This window comes from Schistocerca americana, chromosome X (genome assembly GCF_021461395.2).
Source record: "Schistocerca americana isolate TAMUIC-IGC-003095 chromosome X, iqSchAmer2.1, whole genome shotgun sequence".
Lineage (NCBI taxonomy): Eukaryota > Metazoa > Arthropoda > Insecta > Orthoptera > Acrididae > Schistocerca > Schistocerca americana.
This window is the reverse complement of record NC_060130.1, coordinates 701,149,759-701,169,368: the sequence shown is the minus strand read 5'-3', so window position 1 is coordinate 701,169,368 and position 19,610 is coordinate 701,149,759. Positions and strand designations below refer to the sequence as shown.

Here is a 19,610-nt window from a genome sequence, read left to right as displayed (position 1 = left end):
AGGCTGTCTTACCACGACGCTAAACTCAAATATGAAAGACTGAACCCTGTTCCCATGCTATCTTCTTATGCTGCCTCCATGACGGCATCACCATTGATGACGCTGTTACACCCATCATCTAAGGTTACTCCAGTGGGCCCTCAGGGCCGCCCATCTTCCTCCCCCTTCCAGTTGGCTGGGGGCACGTCTTCTTTCGTTGCTCCCAAAGTATCTACTTTGGGAGCAAGGCATCCCAAACCCAGGGGACATCGGTCCCCTCCCCCAGCCGGAGAAGTAACAGCCCTTGGGACCCTCTCTCCCAAGGTCTCCACTAATGCCACAGCGGACACTCACCAGTGGCTAAAGGAGCCAAAAGCTGTTGGACGAAGAGCTTCGGGTCTTCCTCCATGCCTGAAGCTACTTCGGAGAAGTCCTCCCAGCAATCCCCTAAAGAGAAGCGAGAGGGTAAGCAAATGAAGAAAAAAAAGAAGAAAAGACTAAGAAACAGGACCCTCAGGTGCCCCCAACAGCACCACTCACTACCAATTCTGCATATGTAGATGAGGTGGAAATCTTAGCATCCACTGAGGACCTGGATCTCACTGATGCCTCATCCGCAGTGGGAATCGATATAAATACTCAATTGGTGGCAGCAGGTAGCCCTGAGGTGTAACCTGCCTCCTTGCATGCTTCATGCCTTCCGAGCCTCATGATAATGTCACCCTCCAGTGGAATTACTGTCTTTTTTTTTTTAACCACCTGGCTGAGCTACGGCAACTGTTAAGCTTTACACCTGCTTTCTGCATTCCCTCCAGGAAACCTGATTTCCAGCAATGGGAACCCCTGCCCTCCACGGCTATAGAGGTTATTACAAGAGTCAGGTGCAGTTTGCGTCTACGTCCTGAACGCGGTATGTAGTGAACCCTCACACTCCTCTTGAAGCTGTGGCTGTCAGGATAAGGACGATGCAGGAAATAACTGTCTGCAACATATATCTTCCTCCAGATGGTGCAGTACCCATGAACCTCTTGGCTGCATTGATTCAACAACTCCCTAAACTTTTCCTACTTTTGGGAGATTTTAACACCCATAACCTCTTGTTGGGTAGCACCATGCTTATTGGCCGAGGTAGAGATTTCGAAAATTTACTGTCTCAGCTCAATCTCTGCCTCCTAAATCCTGGGGCCCCCACACATTTCAGTGTGGCTCATGGTACTTACTCAGCCATTGATGTATCACTTTGCGGCCCAGGACTTCTCCCATTTGTCCACTGGAGAGCCCATGATGACTTGTATGATAGTGACCACTTCCCCATCTTTCTGTCGCTCCCTGGCATCATGTCAACGGACGCCTACCCAGATGGGCTTTAAACAAGGCAGACTGGAAGCTTTCACCTCTGCTGTCACCGTTGGATCTCCCCCATATGGTACCATCAGTATGGTGGTTGAGTGGGTCACTAGAACGATTGTTTCTGTTGCAGAAAACGTGATCCATTGTTCCTTAGGGTGCCCCCGGCAAAAGACAGTACCTTGGTGGTCGCCGGAAATTGCTGAGGCTATTAAAGAGCATAGGTGGGCTCTACAGTGACATAAGTGGCGCCCTACTCTGGAACACCTAATAGCTTTGAAAGGGCTCTGTGCCCATGTTCACCAGCTTATAAAAAGATGGAAACAGGAGTGTTGGGAGAGGTACGTCCCGACCACTGGGTGCCATACATCACCTTCCCAAGTCTGGACGAAGATCAGACGCATTTTTGGGTACCAGACCCCAACAGGTGTCCCTGGCGTTAACTTAAATGGCATGTTATCTACCTACACAAATGCGACTGCTGAGCACTATGCTCGAGCCTCCGCGTTGGAGAATTATCCCCCAGTCTTTCTCACTATCAAATGACGGATGGAAGGGAAAGCCTTCTCGTTCACTACACGCCACAGTGAACCCTATAATGCCCCATTTACAGATTGGGAGCTCCTCAGCGCACTTGCACATTGCCCTGACACAGCTCCTGGGCCGGACCAAATCCACAGACGAATGATTAAAGATCTCTTGTCCAACTACAAGTGACATCTCATCATCTTCAACTTGATCTCATGCAATGGTGGGAGAGCACCATCATACCAGTGTTCAAACCCGGTAAAAACCCGCATGATGTGGATAGCTAGTAGACCCATCAGCCTCACCAACGTTGTTTGTAAGCTGCTAGAACTTATGGTGGGTTGGCAGTTGGGTTAGGTCCTGGAGTCCCATGGCCTACTATCTGTATGTCAGGGCGGTTTCTGTCAGGATCGCTTTTCCACTGATAATCTTGTGTCCCTTGAGTCTGCCATATGAACAACCTTTTCCAGATGCCAACACTTTGTTGCCCTCTGTTTTGATTTACGAAAAGCTTACGACACGACCTGGCGACATTGTATCCTTGCCACATTGTATGAGTGTGGTCTCTGGGGCCCGCTCCCGAATTTTATCAAAATTTCCTGGTGCTCCATACTTTCCGTGTCCAAGTTGGTGCCTCGCATAGCTCCTCCCATATCCAGGAGAATGGGGTCCCGCAGGGCTCCATATTGAGTGTATCTCTATTTTTAGTGGCCATTAACAGTCTAGCAGCAGCTGTAGGGTCATCCGTCTCACCTTCTCTGTATACGAACGACTTCTGCATATCATACTGCTGCTCCAGTACTGGTGTTGCTGAACGGCACCTACAGGGAGCCATCCACAAGGCGCAGTCATGGGCTCTAGCCCACGACTTCCAGTTTTCAGCCACGAAATTGTGTGTTATGCACTTCTGTCAGCGTCATACCATTCATCTCGAACCAGAACTTTACCTTAATGACGATCCACTCACTGTAGTGGAGACATATTGATTCTTAGGACTGGTTTTCAATGCCCGATTGACTTGGATTCCTCACCTTTGTCAGCTTAAGGGGAAGTGTTGGCAGCACCTCAATGCCTTCTGCTGCCTGAGTGACACCAACTGGTGTGCAGATCACTCTACACTGCTGCAGCTCTACAGGGCCCCTGTTCAATCCCACCTTGACTATGGGAGTCTGGTTTATGGTTCGGCAGCACCCTCAGCATTGTGTTTACTCAAACCTGTGCACCACTGTGGCATTCAACTGGTGACGGGAGCATGTAGGACAAGTCTGTTGACCAGCGTACTAATGGAGGTCAGTGTCCCTCCATTGAAGGTTAGGTGGGTACAACTGCTCACCAGTTACATTGCACACATTCGTAGTTCTCCTGAGTGTCCAAATTACCGGCTCATTTTCCCAACCACTGCGGTTCATCTCCTGCATCAGTGGCCCAGGTCAGGGCTTATGATTCGTTCGTGTCCCATCCCTTCTGTCCAATCTGGAGTCTGTCCCTTTACCATCTCTGCTCAAGGTCCATTCACATACACCTCCATGGTGTAAACCTAGGCTGAAGCTTCACCTGGACCTTTTGCGTGGCCCTAAGGATTCAGTTAACACCGCCACTCTGCGCTGTCACTTCCTCTCGATTCTTGACATTTTACGGATCTCTGAAGTGGTTTACACTGACAGCTCAATGGCTGGTGGTCATGTTGACTTTGCCTACGTCCACAGAGGCCATATTGAACAGCATTCCTTGACCAAAGGCTGCAGTGTATTCACTGCAAAACTGGTGGCCATATCTCATGTACTTGAGTACATCCATTCATGCTCTGGTGAGCCGTTTCTTCTCTGTACTGACTCCCTGAGCAGCTTAAAAGCTATCGACCAGTGCTATCCTCGTCATCTTTTGATAGTGTCCATCCAGGAGTCCATCTGTGCCCTTGGAACAGTCCAGTCATTCAGTGGTGTTTGTCTGGGCCCCAGGTCTCGGAATCCCCGGAAATGAACTTGCCGACAGGCTGGCCAAACAGACTACATGGAAACCGCTTCTGGAGATTGGATTCCCCATCACTGACATGTGTTAATTATAACGCCACCAGGTTTTTCAGCTTTGGGAGATGGAATGGCATAGTCTCAGTACCCACAGCAAACTGTGTGTCATTAAGGAGACTACAGATGTGTGGAAGTCTTCCATGCGAGCCTCTCACAGGGACTCTATGGTTCTCTGCTGGCTCTGCATTGGTCATACGTGGCTAACACATGGTTACCTCCTCTGTTGCGAGGACCCACCTTGGTGTCGCTGTGGCTCCCCTACGAAAGTCATACACATCTTGCTGGACTGCCCAATTTTAGCCGATCTGAGGCGGTCTTTTAACCTTCCTGGCACCCTACCTTCGGTGTTGGGCGACAGTGGCTCAACAGCAGATTTAGTTTTACGTTTTATTTGTAAGGTTTTTTTTTATCATACCATGTAAGGCTGTGTGTGTGGCCTTCTCTCCGGGGCCTCCACCCTCCTCCATTTTAACTCTGTCTCCCTTTCTTTGCATTTGTTTTTGCTGGTGTTCATCCTGTACCTTCATGTGTTCAGCTTGCCTCGTCTTTTGAGGTGGACATTTTAGTTTGTTGCAGAGTGGCTGGGTCATCCTCTTTTTATTCTTGTGATCAGCCAGCCCAGATCTTCTGCTCTATAGTTTTAAACCTTCTTCTACTTTTGCTTGTGGTGTACGTTATCCCCATTTTTTGTTCATTCCATTTATTTTATTTTTATGTGGTTTTCCACATTCATTTTCCACCCTTTTACTTTCCCAAACGTACTTTGGGTGTTGTTTTAGCCTGTGCCTTGTCTGTGTCAGGAAAAAGGGATTCATGATCTTGTAGTTTGGTCCCTTTATACCTCAAACCAACCAACTCATTTGTAAATAACATAACTTCATTCATATACCTGTATGTTGCAAAGTTCATTTTATTGTAAAGTTGGTAAAGTTTGAAATGCCCACAAATTTCCAGGACACTGACTGACTTTCGAACTATAATGATAGGGCTGCTCAGGTGCTGGAGAGAATGTGCTTCAGAACTCCTACTTTTGCCAAGTGATTACCGTCGTCATAACTTACTTCACGGTAGGCATCTGGAGTGCTGTGCATGCTGGATAAACACAAGATAAAGTCAGCACAATAGATATATGCACTTTGAAATTCTTTGTCTCATTTGGCTGCCAAGAACATCTGAACTTTCCGAGAATCCCAGTTTTCTTTTTAATGTTGTTGCACAGTTTTGCCTCCCAAAGTACTAATGTGAGGTTTTCTAGCTCATACTCAAAATAATCAGCAGAGAATTCAGTGAATTTATGAAAAGTAAGATGGATAGAAACTAGAAATATTTATTAAATTACTTGTGCAGTGTTTTACTATGCAGTGGTTCAGTGGTGGGGTCTAAGGAAATTCAAAGGCAGTTAACAAAAACTAAACCTTGGTAGCAACTTGAAGGAAAATATTCTGAAATTTTTGAGAGTGAGTCCCCTTGAGCAGTGACTGTGAGAAATTAATGCACAGGGTTTCTTCTTAAATCACTAAGTGTTGAAAAAATTTTTAAAAACTGCATTTTGTTTATTATTTTGTGTGTCATGTACTTGTAGGGCATGCTAAGTTGAGCACTGTAGATTTTTTAAATTTGATTTCACCAAAATCTTTGAAATATTAAAATTTTTATTTATAATTTTGCATAAGGTGTAACATTATGGAACTGCAGATAAGAGGGCGAAGTTGTATTCCAGTGTACACAAATGGGGGAACAAATTTGAATCTGTAGTGCTGCAGAATAGGGACTGCTACAGTGTTCATGACAGATGATTTTCTTTCTTTCTTTCTTTCTTTCTTTTTTTTTTAAGTTACAGAAATGTCATTGTGAAAGGCATGGAATGATACAGCTAATGCGATTGTGAGTTACATCAACATGTAGATTACACAAAACAGCTTGTCACTTCCAGAGTGTCCTTTCACTCTGTAGCAGTATGTATGCTGTTTTGGAACTTGCTGCCTAATTGACTGATGACCTCAGATGTTAAGTCCCATAGTGATCAGAGAGCCTAATTAAAACTGTGTACTAGACTGCAACTCGAAACCTGAATCTTGACCTTCCCAGGCAGTGTTCTTAGTGACTGAGCTACCCAGACAAGGCTTGTGACTCACCCTCACGGCCGGCCGAAGTGGCCGTGCGGTTAAAGGCGCTGCAGTCTGGAACCGCAAGACCGCTACGGTCGCAGGTTCGAATCCTGCCTCGGGCATGGATGTTTGTGATGTCCTTAGGTTAGTTAGGTTTAACTAGTTCTAAGTTCTAGGGGACTAATGACCTCAGCAGTTGAGTCCCATAGTGCTCAGAGCCATTTGAACCAATCACCCTCACGTATTAACTTCTCTCAGTACCTCTTTTAATTTTCAAACTTTAAGAGAAGACCTCTTTCATATAATGATGGACTAGCACTCCTGGAACGAAGGATCTCTTTTTCTCCTCCTCCTCCTCCTCCTCCTCACTTCTCATCCTCCTGCTTCCTCCTCCTCTTCTTCTTCTTCTTCTTCTTCTTCTTCTTCCTCCTCCTCCTCCTCCTCCTCCTTTCCTGTTTCTCTACAGGGAAGACATTGTTATATGAGATGTGGTAAAGTTGCTGGCTTGATGCCCTTCCTGACACTGCCACCCCCCCCCCCCCCTCCCCCCACCCATGTGATGGAATTCATTACACCATCTGTCTGCACCTAGAATAAGTTTCATGTTGGAATATGAGTACATTTTTAAAATATTTGTGTATCGTGTATCTGAGGTGGGACATCGGTACGAACCTGGTACTTACCTAGTTGGATGTGGGAAATGGCCTGAAAACCACATGCAGCCTGGCTGGCACACGGGCCCCTGTCGTTAATCAGCCAGGCGGATTTGATCCAGATCTGGCATGTCTCCCTGTGTCCCAGAAGTGGGCATTTTAATGGGCTTGGCTGTCTGAACAGGTAGAATAAACATATTGTGAAGAAATGATTTCATTCTGGAAACAGTGCCCTAGACTGTGGCTAAGCCACTTCTCTGTAATATTTTTTCCAGGTGTGCTAGTACAGCAAGGTATACAGAAGAGCTTCTGTGAAGTTTGGAAGATAAGAGAAAGGTACTGGTGGAGGTAGAGCTGTGAGGGTGGGTCATGAGTCATGTCCAGATGCTCTGTCAGTAAGAAAGGCAAGATTTCAGGTTCTGTCCTGGCTTGACAAATGGTTTTAATCTGCCAGGAATTTTCAGTTTAATGAGAGTGGTCAAACACTTCAAGCTCTTAAGACTAAAAGTAGATGAAATGTTTTCTTGGAGGAATCACAGTCAGGATTTGAGGAAGTAGAAGTTTTTGTCTTCAATGTAAGAGTAGTCTTTTTGCACTATTCTAAATGGTCCATTTCCCACAGACTGGCAATACAACTGCGGAAAGGTGAGTGATAAAGCCCAGATATTTAAAATCTGAGCTGAAGGGCTTCCCTGTGTCAATCTCATTTTATTATGCACAGGAATTCCTTCCACTTCAAAATCTTCATTTTATGGTGCTAAATCATTCATGTGTATATTTTCTGCATATTTCTTATGAACTTTCTGTAAATTATTTTTAGTACTTGGTCTGTGACTGAATAGATTTGGTTCAAATGATCTCATGGAATGTAATGGGAGAAGGGAAGCTGGAGGAGGGGCAGAAGAGAGACAGAAAAGTGGCAGTCTTTGCAAATGTGAAAAAAGAATGAACTTCAATCATGGTGGAAATTAAAGTCAACATTAGCAGATACTAGAAGAGAGTATCGTGAACCAAGTTCCAGGCCTGTTTTGGCATTGGCACTGGTGGTGGAAATAAAGACAATGATATTTCTGTTCAGAACAAGATGGCTAAACCTATACTCACAGCAAGTTTGCTTTAAAGAGGCAAACTCGGCCTTATCTTCACACTGAAAAAGAGGAAGAATAATAAGAACAACCACCTCCTGCCAGAAAGTTAAAGTATGTTTCCTAGTTTAGCACACTGCAGTCATCAATGAGTTTTCAATGTTTTGCACTACATTTTGAACATGAAAAAAGTTACTGCCCACTGGGCTTCATGACAGCTCACACTCTTCAGAAAGCACATTAGACCAAAATGTTTCACCTGTGTCGGGTCAATACATTTGATTTCTGTAGCCATGTGTTCAATGGACAAGTGCTGAGTGAACTTCTATTATCTCAAGACAAAGGAGCAAACCAAGTAGTAGAAACATGTGGCTTTATTACCACTGAAAAAGGTGAGGATGATGATGAGTGTTTTTAGGACTGTCATGGTGTGATGCTAAAAAATTATGCTTGTAAAGGGCACACTTTCACAGGAGCATGCTATCAAAATCGAAAAGTGTTACTGGGCACTGTCCAAGAGAGAGATTCTTTTCCATGACAACACCTCAACTCATTATGCACAGGACATATTTACAGTTCCTGCTTTTTGGATTATAAAATTTTGCCTCATCCTCTATATTCTCCTTACATGGTGCCCAGTGAATTCATACCCCTCTTTTTTTAAACCTGAAGAAAACATTCCATGGTCGGCATTTTCAGAATGACAACAAGGTGACTTTTGAGGTGGAATATTTCCTGAAGAACCAAAATGGAGACATCTACAACCAAGGTCTCTGGCAAATGTGTCACATTAAAAGGTGAATATGTCCAGACTTTGACATAAAACCTGACAAGCTGCAGCAGAAACTTGGTCTGAGACATTCACTTAAGGTACCAATAAAATTGGCTGCTCCTCTGAATTCAAGCCATCTGCACAATCTGGTAATATTTTAGGATGTGAACACTTCTGGAGGAAGTGTTGTTTTCTGCTCAGATCATTATAGGGCTGCATCAGTATAAGTACAGTTTATACTCAAGAGTTTTCTCACCAAACAGTGGCCACCTGCCACCCACTTCTTGACACCAACCGGTGTTTACCAAGGTGATTGCAACAAAGTGCATCTTGGACACATTTCTGCTCTTGTATTGACAAGCATGGAATTGATTATTATTGTAGTTTGATTTTCTGCATGAAATAACTTCAAAAAAGCAAGTGAACACCCTGCAGTAACACAGCGCACATTGATTGCTATGAATGTGTTAACCAAATGTCATTTTTTTTTTTAACTTGAGGTTGTAGTATATGCCTTGCAGTTACATATTGGATTTTGCATCTTATGTATGTTGTTTAAGCATTATCAGATAGTCACAAGTGGGGAAAGGTCTAAAATGCATGTTATATTGTTTACTCTGGGTGTAGTAGAGGGGTGAAAGCTGTGGAGGCAGCTCAAAGCAGAAGAATGCCTTATCAAGTGTTCAGTGTATAAGTACTGAGAGTAGTGAGAAGACTTATGATGGAGAAGTTTTCTTAAGATTTCCTTGTTGACTATCAGTCTGGCTACTTGTAGGTTTGTCACAAAAGAAATAAAAAGATGCCTTCCATTGAGATTGGAACTGAGAACTAATGCAGCCATCATTTTACAGCATTACCTTGTTATCTCAGAGCAGGAAAACAGCTGTGGCAGTCGTTGCTCCCTTATTTTTGCCAGTGTGAGTGATTTACTGACTCATTGTAAAAGACAAGGTTAGTTGCAGCTCTCGTGTGGAATGACATTCCTGTACTCAAAACCAAAAACTGATTGCCCTATGTCACACTTTAAGTGAAAATCACTCAGGTTATTCTATGGAAATGACAAAGAAATATCAAGTGAATTTAACAGGATAATATTGTGCTATGCAGGAAGTAATGCTGCAATCACAGAGTTGCCAAACATATTCCACATTATTGCCAAGTTTCAGGAATACTAACAGCAGGAAGACCATGTTTCCACAGCCATTGTTTGTATTACTGGTAAGTGAGCTGAGAAATGATTACAGTTTGCATCTCAAAGATGCAGAGGTTGGCATGGGCCAGAATACCAAAAGTAGAAGCCAGTGAGTTTTATTCACATTTCTGTAACTAGGTTTAGGGATTAGAATGTAGTTAGTAATAGTACTCGGATGTACCAACTGCAAACTAAACATCATAAGTCAATAACTGTCACAGCTATTTTTGTTTTCATGTCTGAAGCATACTGAAACCTGAAAAGCTCATTCATCAGATGTAATTCACTTTTTTAGAGCACCTCTACTGATTGTACTATTAACATTATAAGCTAACAACCAGATCATCTCTATCTCATCAATTAATCCTAATTGTAAGGGCCTCAGACTGATGGGCAGTACTCAAGAATCACTTGAACAAAAATTTTGTAGGTTACTCCTTTTGTCTACGAATTACATTTCCTTAGGATTCTTCCAATGAATCCTGCCATCCAATTTTTTAATTTAATTAGGCCCTTCTACTTTAGGTCACTCAGGGCACATATGCCTAGATGTTTTACGGCTGTTACTGTTCGTAGTAATTGATCTTCTGTCATGTAATTCAACAGTAATGGTTCTTACTGCCAATTTTTGCACATTTTGTTTGTACCCAGTCAGCTACTAAGCCTTACATCAACAGTTTATTCTTTTTAGATCTTCCTTCCTATCCTAGAAGTCTCCAGCATTGCAACTTTATATTATCACCATGTACAAACACCATCAGAGAGCTTTCGATATTGTCCATCCGATCATTTACATGCAGCTGTCCCTACTGATGGGTTTTATACAACCAGCAGTGCCTTCAAAAAACATGCGTTAGATTTTCATGTTCTCTAGCATGCCACATGCAAACTATTAGTCATACAGGAAGATTTAACAGGACCTTTTTGTAGGGTATTTAATGTAGCTAATTTTGTACTGGGATAAATTTTCACTGGAGGACATGATTTTTGAGTTATCCAGTGTACAAAAGTTACCTTCAAAAAGCAGCTCCATCTCCCCACACTCATCCCTTACTAGTCAGGGTTTCTGTTATGTTGTCCGTGGTGCTCCGTCCTAACACTGTACAAAAATTTCCGAAAGTGCAAACTAGTCCCAATATTCAACTTTTTTTGGTCTCTATTAATTGGGCTATTACACCACCAGCACAGTCATCTATTTTGTTAACATTATTGATTTAAATGTCCCTATGAGGTTAATAAAAGAAAACTGACTTTGTAAACATCATGCTAAAAAAATTACATTGACAATCAGATTCTAACTTAACTCTTACAAGCACAGTAGTTTCATAGTCAGAAAACCTGGCAAATACAGCAATGTAATTGTTTATTTTATGCTGCTAAAATCCATAAAATTGTTAGGTAAAATTTACGCAAATATCAGTTTTACAATTTGTAACTGCTTGACTAAGCTGGTGGTGTAATAAGGCCAGTCAATGAAGACCAACGAAGGTGGAATGTGCTAAATAATTCTTGCTATCATAAATTTTTGTTCAGTGGTAGGAGGGAGTAAATAGCCATATTCATTGCATTTTGAGTTACAATCCAACAAATGTGTGGCAGTACATTTAACCACATTCAATTTCCTACAAAATGGTCCTATTCATTTTTTTCTGTAGGACTAATAGTTTGCAGGTAATGAGCAGGAGAATATGAAAATCTCACACATGGTATTTGAAGGCACTGCCTGTTGCATAAAACCTATCGATAGGGGCAGCTGAATCACCCTGTTTATTGTGAACGGGAATGGCCTACAATACTCCCTGGTGGTGTGTCCAAATTTGCTTTTGCATCTGATGATTTCACCCTGTTGGTGACAGAGCTGGTCTGGTGTTATGCAAGCTCATATTTTGTTCACTAGATGGCTGTGCAAAATTGTGTAATATGCTTTCTGGAAGTCAAGGCACACGGCATTGCATGGGCACCATTATCCACTGCAAATCCCCATCTTCTTATCATAAATTTGTTTTCCACAATGTATTTGTATTGCTGTGTGTGAAATGCAGAAAATGTTGCTTGCATCTTTTACATGAAAGTGTAGTAGTCCTGCCGTGCAGAGTTCATCTGTGTTGACTACACTCTAATGTTGGCATTAAATTGCCAGCCATTGTTCAACAACTGTGATTCAACTAGATATATGATGACCGCAGAGAGAAAAAAAAGACACATTATTTAATGAGAATTGTGTTCAAAATATTGTCTTGACTCAAGCTTATAATAAAAAAAGTTTCAGAAGAAATGAAAATGTGATGAATCCTCCCATCCACTATGCTGCCATTGAAGGTAGGCATGTTAGTGTTCAATGTCCATTCAGTATCAAGATGATTTGAGATTGACCACAGACTTAGTAGCTCAGAGAAAGGGGGGAGGGGGGAAGAATCAAGTGTGACCTTTCACATGGAACTATTCTGACATTTGCCTACAGTAATTAAAAATAAAGTGTGGAAAACCTAAATTAAGTTTAATGGATGGTCATTTGAATCTGCTGATTAACAATATAGTTTATTACGCATGTGGTACCCTCATGTGTTGCTGTCATACCTTTGGATTTTTTTCAACTTGTAGGTCTATATCTATTCTCTTTTCATGTAACGTTTTCCCATGCCAAAAATTGGAAGATTCGTTTCTGCTCTCTGAGCAGTGTTTCCATTTATTAAAGTTTGATACTGTCAACTGCTCTTTCATGGTATCTGTTTCCCCTCCATTTTTGTTCGCATTTGAAATAGTCTTCTTATTCTTATTTTGCTGTCTTAATTATATAATGAGTATTATTTAATCTTTCTAAGAATACTGATTAACGACAGATAAATATTATTTTCCTTTCAGAATGTCTTATTGAAGAGAACCGCTTCTTTATTGTCAGCCCCAAAGATATTGTTGTGGCAAGCCCTTATGATGCAGATGATCGCATTCAGTGGCTCATTGAACATGGGTATGTTGCTTAGTTTTCCTGTTTGATGATAAAAATGTAATGTATATAACTGAGGGGGTATTTGTTTCATTCATTTTATGGGGCATGGTGCTAATTTGGGTCCTTTAATTATATTATGGATGGAGTGCCATATGAAAAAATGCTTGAGACATTCATGACAGCACTGTAGTGGCTTCTAGCCAGCCTACATTTACTTCTGGAAGAGGTCAAATGCATACAAAAATACACACAAAATATTAGATCACTTTATCAAAACTTGAACAATCTGAAATACTTAACATGGAGCAATTAATGACACAGGAGTGACCATATGTTTGTTATTTTCAGTGAATTCAATCACTTGTACAACACAGAATGATAGTCTCTTCTCCATGTACAATTGTCTATAAACTTTGATACTGTTCCGACTTCTGATACAGCATACGTTGGTGAATCTGAAGTAAGACATTGCTGTTGTCATAAACAATGATTGCAGAGTGGCCTGAGTGGCACTGCACTGCAACATAAGTACTCTTCCAACAGCAGTGGCATATGGAACCTCTTGAGACGTTTTCATTCATTGCTACATCAGGCAGCGACTACCCTTATTTGTGGTTTTGTCATGAGGTACCATCTTTGACATAGGACCTGTAGGACACAGGATCTTGTTCTTTGGACAACACCACATCCATCCCCCACCCCCATCTCCCACCCATAAAACCTCTGGACCATCGTCATGCAGTGTTGTGTCGTGATTATGGTGGAGGGAGACCTGAATGCGGATGAAGATGAGGAGACAGGAAGTGTAATTACAGCTGATGGCAGCTGTATTTCCACACCCCAGTATCCACTTTGTGAGTGTCTGGGATGGTGCCTCTATAGACATTGGCTCAGGTTACAGGACTGTCAGCGACTCCACAATTTTCAATCTCTGGTCACACTTATGCAGTACAGAGGAACCTTGAACGTTGTAAAACAAACAACCCAAGACTCTTGATGACATCATGTTCCAACAACTATTTCTTGTAGCTGAAACTTTGTATGACTTGGCAGAATGAGCTCTTTCTGTGGCAGTCGCAAAAGATGCAATAGAGTATGGTGACAACAACTGTGTAATAATTGTGCCAGCGACTTCCCAAAGAATGGTACGAGGAAAGAAAAATCTTTTATGGCCTCCTCCCATGTGTGACAGGAGTGGAGTTTCTCCATGTGACTTTTGAATGTTCAAATGAACCATTTGCTGCACTGTTAGACTTGACAGTGAAAAGGAGCAGTAGTTGCATGGTGTATGCCGTTGGCAGTACAAAGCTGTAGAAAATTGGCTGACATGAATTGTGGTCCATTGTTGAAGACAAGGACCCTCACATTTCATTGTGGGTTACTACAACAGTGATTTGGCATTTTAAAGCAATAGGCCATTTACTGTAAGTTACCACACTTTGTTTCTTACAGCCAGAGATGGGTAGCTGATGTGCCAATAAGTTTAGTTAAGGTTATGGAGACACCAGTGTCCCTTAGTTACAGACAGCAGCTACATATCCAAGCTTGTTTCAAGCATAGAGTACGTGGTATTGTGGTGTGGGCATTAATGGCAGCTGTGACTACAAAAACACATTATGAACTACTACTACTACTACTACTACTACTACTACTACCACCACCACCACCACCACCACCGCAACTTACACTTGAATTTTTGTTTACATACAATGTTGTGGAAGCGTGTCTTTTTTATGCCATATTCTTGGGCAAATGTGATCTTACACTTTAGTTTTGGTGTTATTAACTATGTTCCTAAATCAGTTAGATGCATCTTTTGTGAGGGTGACACAGGATCTCATGATGGTGATGATGATGATGATGATGATGTGCTGTATCAATTCTCTGGTGTCAGGCTGCACGGGAGTTCAATGCCCATCGAAGGACATGGACCTAGATGGCCGATAGTGGGCATAGCATTGCCAGTGAATAGCCAATCAGTTCTGTACTCACATCTGATATTGTCAGTTACTATCATCCTCATTGTACTATGGACTATTTGATAATAGCCTTGCTTAGCATTCGGTTCTTCTCTCTGGTCACATTTTGGATTCTCTCTCTCTTTGTTCTTGGCCTGTTGACATCATTGAGGCAAATGTTTTTACTTTGCACTTCGTTGTTGTGTAGGCTGCTTTGGGATTGTCCTAGTCTGTGTCTTGTCCACTGTCTGTCAGCTGTGTTTAACTTGGCTATCACTTGGTATCATGTTCTCTTCTGTAGGCGATCCTTCTGCCTTGCAGCTTCGCCAATTTCTCTCCTGGGTTCTGACGTGCACTGATACCCAGCCACTTGTGGATATAGCATTGGTGAGGAGGCAGTTGTTCAGTAGCATGGACACTAAATTGATTTGCTTGCTGGAGCAACAACTAATGCAGCAGAAAAAGCTGCAGATAGGCTTGATACAAAAGTAGCTTCAGCTTCAGGTGGACAAACTCCGAGCATGTGAGACCATTTGCTCCAGTCTTCAGCACCCTGAGCTAATGACACCCCCCTTCCGTCCTCTATCATTTCTGTCTTTCAGTGACACTACAGAGGACTGAGACACATATTTGCATCACCTGAAGCAACATTTCAAGGCATTTCATGTCATGGATGATTCATTGCAGCAGTCGTAATTTCTGTCACGGGATTATCAGATATGTTTTTTCCGCTTTGAAAATTAGACCTCTGTCTGATCCCGTCATGCTCTCCTTTCAGTAGATATTCATTCTGTTAACTAGTTATTATTTCCATGTGGTTATCATCATGTGGTTGCCTTCAGGCTTTATTTTCATCAGTGCCATAAACGATTTCACTTGCACCGGTCAGGGCTGCAAGGCTTCATACACAGACTCCTCGATTCATATCACAGTTCAGCTGGCACCCAATCCGGAGAGTAGCACAGTGCCATTGAAACTGGATAACCGGTTGTAGGAGGACATCTTGTGCATCGCACTCCTTGTCAAAATTTTGCAGGCTGCTGACAAACAACTTTTGGTGAGGCCACAAATTGTGGCAGTTAAGGCGCAACCATGAGTTCCACCTCCATGTCACAGGCATTGGGTGACACCCAGCTTGCAGCAACATTGTGATTTGTCATTGTCCGACGTTTCTGTGGTATCTGAGCCTCCAGTTGCCCCTTCATTGATGGTTTCAGAGACCACACCCTTCGTGCCTGTAGTGTTTTTCCACCTACTTGCAAGCACACTGTCCAGATCACTGCGGGTCTTGCACAAACTGTGGCAAACAGGTGCATCTCCGTTCAGTGTGTCAAAACTGTGCAACTCGCTCTCATACCACCTCATTAGTGACCTGACACCTTACATGCCCTGCATTCAGTAGTCACTCCTGGTGACCCCTCCACGTGGAAATTGCTTTTCATGCTTCGCATTTCTCACCAGGAAGTCTGTATCCAGATGGACCCAGGAGCCACCGTATCTTTTATGAATCAAGTGACGTGCAGATCTGGACTTGCCTGTGTTGTTCCCACCCTCATGGCATTTGGTGGTCTATGGGGATAGTTCTATTCCTCTCTGTTGGCAGTTCTCAATCACTGCGGCCTACAGACATGTTACGTGGCTCATTACATTATTTGTCAATGACTACCTATCTGCTGTCAACAATTTTGCCCTTGATGCCTTTATGTGGCGTGGGTTTTCTACCTCTGATGAAGTCAAGGTCTTATCAACTGCAGTCCCTTTCCAGGGACTGGAAAATCTTTGCACTGTGCTTGCACCTCTATTTCAGCCAGATACCACATTTTGTTTTTACTGTGCCAGACCAATTCTAGTTACCTTATGTGCTGCTGTAAAGCAGAAACAAGATTGTCTACAGGCTGATCAGGTTATCAACCCAGTGAAATCTAGCACATGGGCCACTCCACTAGTAATCATCAGAAAGCCCAATGGTTCTCACCAATCATGTGGAGGTACAATCAGTGCCCAGTCACAGGTGGAAACCTATCCTATATCCTGGCTAGAAGACTTCCTCACCAAACTTCTGGAGGGGAATTCTACTCCAAAATTGACCTCGCTGATACTTACTTTCAGTTACCCATAGATGAGGAATCGCCGAACATCATTGTCATTACTAAGCCTTTTGGATTTACAAGTGACTCACATTTGGCATTTCCTCAGTCCCTGCAATTTTCCAAAGGTTTGTGGAACAACTGACACAGCGTATTCTGGCTTGCTTCAATTACTTGGATGACCTCATTGTTATGGGACACTGCCCCCAGCATCATTTGCAAAACCTCTGTGTGCTTTTCACAATCCTGCAGGATACATGCCTTCATTGTCATTTGGAGGAGTGTAGGCTTTTTTCAGCTGAAAGTGCAGCATTTGGGGCACTGGCTTGTCAAAGAAGGAATCAGACCCACTGATTGGAATGTTGCCGCAATATATTCCCTACCTTGCCCATGTTTGTGTTGTCTACATGATTTCATCATCATCCATGCAAGTGGTGAGGTTAGACTGAGCAATGGTTGGGAATTTGTACGGGTGCTGATAACTGCGCAGTTGAGCGCCCCCCAATCCAAACATCATCATCACCTACCCTGCGCGATGAACATAACTAAATTATAGGTGTTTCTGGACAGAGTCAAATATTATTCCAAGTTCTTATCCCCCACAGCTCACATTGCACAACCCCTTAATCAGTTGCATAAAGTGGTGTGCCTTACAACTGGACCCCTGCCGGTGACTGGAATTTTACTGGATTGAAAGCCTTGCCTCATACCATTCACTCCTAGTCACCCGGTGGATTTGGCAGCCAATGCATCTGCCTATGGCACCAGGATGGTCTTGTTTCACAGGAATGGGAATGGCTCAGAACAGCCTGTAATGTAAGAGTCAAAGACATTTACCCCAGCACAGCAAAACTATTGCCAGACCAAAAAGAGACATTGGCAGTAGTGTTTGCTATTAAAACAAATTCATGTCTACTTTTTTTGGGATGAAGTTCTCTCTAATTATGGATCACGTGCTGTTGGTGGCATTATTCGGGCTGCACTCCAGCCTCCCAGAATGGACACCCCCAAACGCCTCCAGTGCTGAAGTTTGTTTCTGAGTAAATACAATTATACCTTCTAGTAAAAGCCCATGGCACAGCATTCCAGTGTTGACACATTGTCGTGTCTATCCACTGGGCCGGACCCTGACTTCGACCAACAGGGAATCCTTTACTTTCACATTGACACCAAGCAGCAACATATGTTGGATGGTTTCCCAGCTATGGTTGCTTGTATTGTTGCCATCACATTCTGGGACTCCACCTTGTGGCAGGTCTCATAGTATGTGACTCATGGTTGGCCAACTTACCTCACCCACTGGTTGACGACCGAGCTTAACTCTTTGAAATGTATTTCTCACAGGCTTTCCATTGTAAATGATGTCTTGCTTTTGGTCACTAAGACTGAAGCACATTGGGTGGAGATCCCACCAGAATTGAGCCAGTGGATAGTGAGCTTGCTGAACAAGGAACATTGGGGGAAATCCCACATGAAAGCATTAGTTCACCAGCATGTGTACTGGCCAACAGTCAAGAGTGACACTGAAAGAAAGCTGCAGACAGCTGCATAGCATGCGCCCAGCACCAGGCCGCACTCCCACAATCTTTGGCCCTTAGCCTACCCATCTGCTCCATTAGCAAAGTGTCCATCTCTATTTTGCAGGACTGTTTTTGGGTTCGATGTGGTTGCTCATTGTGGAACTGCAGATCCTGCTTCATCTTCTGATGCTGACCCCTTCAGGGACCACTTCTGTCCCTCCTAGCATTACGTGCCTGACACAGCTATGTGGGCCTGCTCCTGTGGGAGTACTGAGGCTGCGATGCTGGTGTAGACCAACAGATGGTGAGTTACATCAATGCAAACTCAGAAGGGGCTCAAGCCTCACCACAACAACCAGTCCAGCCTCGAGTGGAACCGTTGCATCTGCTGCCATTTCTTCCACCACCTTCTGATGACAATGTGTTACCATGGCCTGCACTCCTGGTGGCTGTGTGTGACTCCCCAGTATTGCATTGGTGATGCATTCTGCATCTCCATGGATCAGTGGAACCATCTGGCATGCCTATTGCCAGTGATGTCCCAAGGAATGCTACTGGACAGCCCCCTTTCTGCAGCTGGCAGTCAAAGGACCCACATCTTTGCCTGTACCTCCATTCCACTCCCACAGCAGCAGCTGGGGCATTTCTACCTATGTGCATCTGTGTGTTGGGTGGGGGGGAATCTGGTATTGAGCTAAGCGAGTGTTGAGTGCTCCCTGGAGGACATGGTCTCAGATGGCCGACAGAGGGCAAAGGGCAAAGTGTCACCACAGCACTATGCTCACAGTGTGTGTGTTTGGGGAAGGGGGGTGGGGGGGGGGGGGGGGGGGGGTTACGCGTGCGATATCCACCTTGCCATGTGAATACAATGCCAGTAGAATTCTTTGTGACCAGTATAAATGTGACTGGCCAGCAAATGGTCAGTCAGTTCTGTACTTGTGTGTGATTTTCTCAGTTGCAGTCATTGCTGTACTACAGATTATTCGATAATGACCTAGCTTACCTTGTTATTTCTGGTCGCATATCAGATTGTCTCTGTCTCTCTCTCTTTATTCTTGACCTGTTGACATTGTTGTCATGAAGGTTTTTGCTTTGCACCTCGTTATTACATAGGTTGCTTTGGGCTTGTCCCAGCCTGTCTTGTCCACCATCTGCCAGCCGTGTTTAGTTCAACTATCGTCTGGTATTGTGTTCTCTTCCACAGGCAGCCCTTCTGCCTTGTGACTTCTCCCATTTCTCTCCTGGGTTTTGACATGTGCTGATATCCAGCTACTCATGGATAGAGCAGATTTAACTTTGAGATCAATATTGTAAAGGATACTGTCCTACTACACCTAAGTCACTGTCAAGTATACATTGTTTAGATGAAAAAATTTTGAATACTGGTGTCTTGAGAATGTAGACAGT

General features: G+C 43.4%; 1 protein-coding gene across 1 annotated transcript in view; it reads left to right on the top strand.

Moving 5' to 3' along the window:
• The window catches only part of LOC124555791 (vacuolar protein sorting-associated protein 41 homolog), a 134,952-nt gene that overhangs the window by 58,459 nt on the left and 56,883 nt on the right, over positions 1–19,610 (top strand). The window contains exon 8 of the mRNA XM_047129852.1: positions 12,554–12,659. Coding sequence (XP_046985808.1) covers positions 12,554–12,659 — 106 coding nt within the window. The remainder of the gene's footprint in view (positions 1–12,553; positions 12,660–19,610) is intronic.